A 3040-nucleotide genomic window follows, 5' to 3' on the forward strand; every position below is an offset into this window, starting at 1 on the left:
TACACACATTGAACTACAGGTTTTTATTTTCCACTTACTAATGTAGCATGGATCATTACTGCTGTTAGTGGAGTTTTCTTTTGACACGATGCCAGTTTGTGTATGATCTGTTGTTGTTTTAATACACAGGGTGTTATTGGCTTTATACACCCACCGTGATATCTGTGACCCATTAACTGAAGTGCAGTTAATGAAAATGCAGCCTATGAGCAAAAACAGATTATTTATGTAAGACAAAGCAACCAAAATGATGATATGTGTTATTATCAGAATGTTCTCACTCACAACAGGTAGATATTCTCTCCTCTTTGGAGACGTTGTTTCTGACTGAGCAGGCAAGACGTCCTGAGACGTGCTGTTTCAGAGTGATGATGTTACTCTCATTATTTACAGAAAGAAGCTCAGCATCTGTCAGTGTGCGTCCATCCAGAGTCCAGCTGTACTGAGGACTGTCCCCTCCCTCAGAGGAGCAGGACACCTTCATCTCTCCCTGGGACAGACACTCAGAGAGCAGCAGGACAGAGGACACAGGAGCTGAGAGAAACACACAGATGAGTTTATATGTTAAATCAGAATCTTTGAACTTCTGTTAAGTCTCAAATGAAAAGCACAAAATACATGTGTCTTGAGTTTTGTTTTTTTTTACATATTACAAAGGTTATCAAACAATGTTAAATTGATATCTATTCATCTGTTATGAACAGAGAAAAAAATACCTTGAATAAACAACTGTAAAGTCCGCTCGCCTGATGATTTTCCATCTGAATCAAAGGTCTTAAGGCTATAATTACCACTGTCATTGCTGCTCAGGTTATTGAGCCTAAATGTTCCATTACTGGGAATAATGGTAGACCTGTTTCCTATCATATTAACCTGATCATTTTTCACATCTAATATTTTTAAAGAATTCTTTAATAATTGGTATCTAGGTAATTCTGAGGTGCTTTTCATCAGTTGGATATCCACACTTCCTCTCAAAGCTCCATAACACTGAGCTCCATCCTGTCTGCCATCACAGTAAGTTTTCACACCTGCAAAAAAAAAAATAAAGCTGTCATAGGTGTTAGTTTATCCCCAGATTGCCTAATGCAGTGGCCTGAATTCTAGCATAGAGGGCTTTGCTGTGTGCCCTCCTTTCTCTTTCTCTTTACGGAAAGCTAAAGATCAGAAGTGGAAACAAAAGAGGGTCAAAACACCACCAGGACTCAAAGACTAGGCAGACCAACCTGAGCACTGGGTGGATTAACTCTAGGAACACTTAAAACTCAGTGCCTTACACATAGATTTTATTGTGCTTGGCGTTATACAAGACTAAGTATTATAACAATACTGCTTCAGACTTCATTGTTGCCTTTCTTAAACTTGAAGTTTTGTACTGTCGTAATTCAGTTCTGTGCATTTAGGATGTAGTTAGAATGATGTGAAAAGGTTCCCTGTTCCTCTCTATTCCGAGAGGAACAGAGAGGTCATGTATTGACTCAGCAGGCGGCTTTCAGACAAACTTCTCTACTTAACACAGATGCAAACTTGTACAACCTACATACAGCTATTTCCTGTTAGTGATCATTTCCAGATAAGAACATGTAAATATAGACCAGGCAGGAAGAGATTAGTATCACATCTTACATTTGCTTTCAGTATCTTAGTATTAACTACTTAAAGCACTTGCCAGGAGACAATATCAGGTTATTCATACTAAAATCTCCTCGTCCAACTTAATATCATCTGACTGATTCCTGTTCTACATTCAAGTCATTATTTTATCTTCTTCAAATTATTTAAAAAGTAAAATTGTTCACATTCAATATGCATTATATTCACATTGGATAATCAACATGAATTTTTCAGTAAATAACAGATTGCTTTACATCTCAACTCTGAAATCATGGCACAAGAAATAACCATTTGCAAGTTGTTTACACTCATTCTATGTTAAGACAGTTGAAATGAAAAACATTTTAACAAGTAAAAATGAAAATGGATCTAAATGTGATATGAGACACATACCATGAAAACAAACAAACAAAAAAGTGTGCAAACAGGAAGTTGGTTTTGTATAGCAGAAATAAATAGAAATAGTCTAAATAATTCCAGATTCTAAAACGTATGCACAACCTGTCCAGGATGTACCCCACCAATAGATGGATGTATGAGATGTGCAGACTTTATATATTTGTTACTGAATATGGAAACGCTTTTTAGTACTTTAGTGCTCAAGATCCTTTTTAATTATCTCTCTTAATAATGCATAATGTAAAGCTTTTATTAAGTGTCTTTTAAAATAAAGTGCTAGTAGAAATACATGAAAAAAGCTCACTATAAGAAACTCCGACCAGCAGCACCAGCAGTCCCACCGCAGCTTTCATGTCTCGTCTCTGTTCAGTGTGTGTGACCCAGATAGAAACAGCCTGCAATGTATCCTGTTGAAAGCTTTGACCTATAAGAACATTGTTATACTCATCTTTTTTTTTTCCTCTGAGGTGTAACTAAGGAGGTCTTATTTTTCTTCCGCTTTCAACATCCCACGACTGGACATTTCTGAGCTGAAAAAAGGAAACAATCCTTATAAGTAGTCAAACAGAGAGCTAATCGTTGCACGGTAAAAATTTATAACCACGGCCACATTTCTTCTGCATATGATGATAATAATAATATTGATAGATTTTATTTGAAAGCACATTTCAAGACACCCAAGGACACTTGACAATAGAATAAAACACATAATAGAACAATGACAACAAGGAACAATAAGAAAACTAAAGCGCAACGTAAGATAAACAAACAATAGGTTCACAGTGAATATGCAGATTTGAATAGATGGATTTTGAGTTGAGTTTTAAACTGGGGGAGAGAACCAATGTTTCTTATATCTGGGGGTAGAGAGTTCCACAGCCTGGGATCAGAGCAACTGAAAGCTCTGAAGGTGAGCAGTAGAAGTTTGTATTTAATCTGGAATTTTACAGGGAGCCAGTGAAGTTCCTGGAGAACAGGGGTGATGTGCTGGTAGGAGGCGGTTCTGGTAATAATGCGGGCAGCAGAG

At 37.0% G+C, this 3040-nt stretch overlaps 1 protein-coding gene across 1 annotated transcript in view; it reads right to left on the reverse strand.

Annotated features, from left to right (window-relative positions):
* LOC102293740 overlaps positions 1–2435 on the reverse strand; it is an 18785-nt gene extending 16350 nt beyond the window's left edge. The window contains exons 1-2 of the mRNA XM_042213334.1: positions 2318–2435; positions 717–1031 (exon numbers count right to left, since the gene is read on the reverse strand). Of these exons, the coding sequence (XP_042069268.1) occupies positions 717–1031; positions 2318–2366 (364 nt within the window). The 5' untranslated portion in view covers positions 2367–2435. The remainder of the gene's footprint in view (positions 1–716; positions 1032–2317) is intronic.
* Between the last annotated feature and the right edge of the window lie 605 nt (positions 2436–3040).

This window comes from Haplochromis burtoni, unplaced genomic scaffold (genome assembly GCF_018398535.1).
Source record: "Haplochromis burtoni strain Fernald_Lab_line unplaced genomic scaffold, NCSU_Asbu1 Contig_10, whole genome shotgun sequence".
NCBI lineage: Eukaryota > Metazoa > Chordata > Actinopteri > Cichliformes > Cichlidae > Haplochromis > Haplochromis burtoni.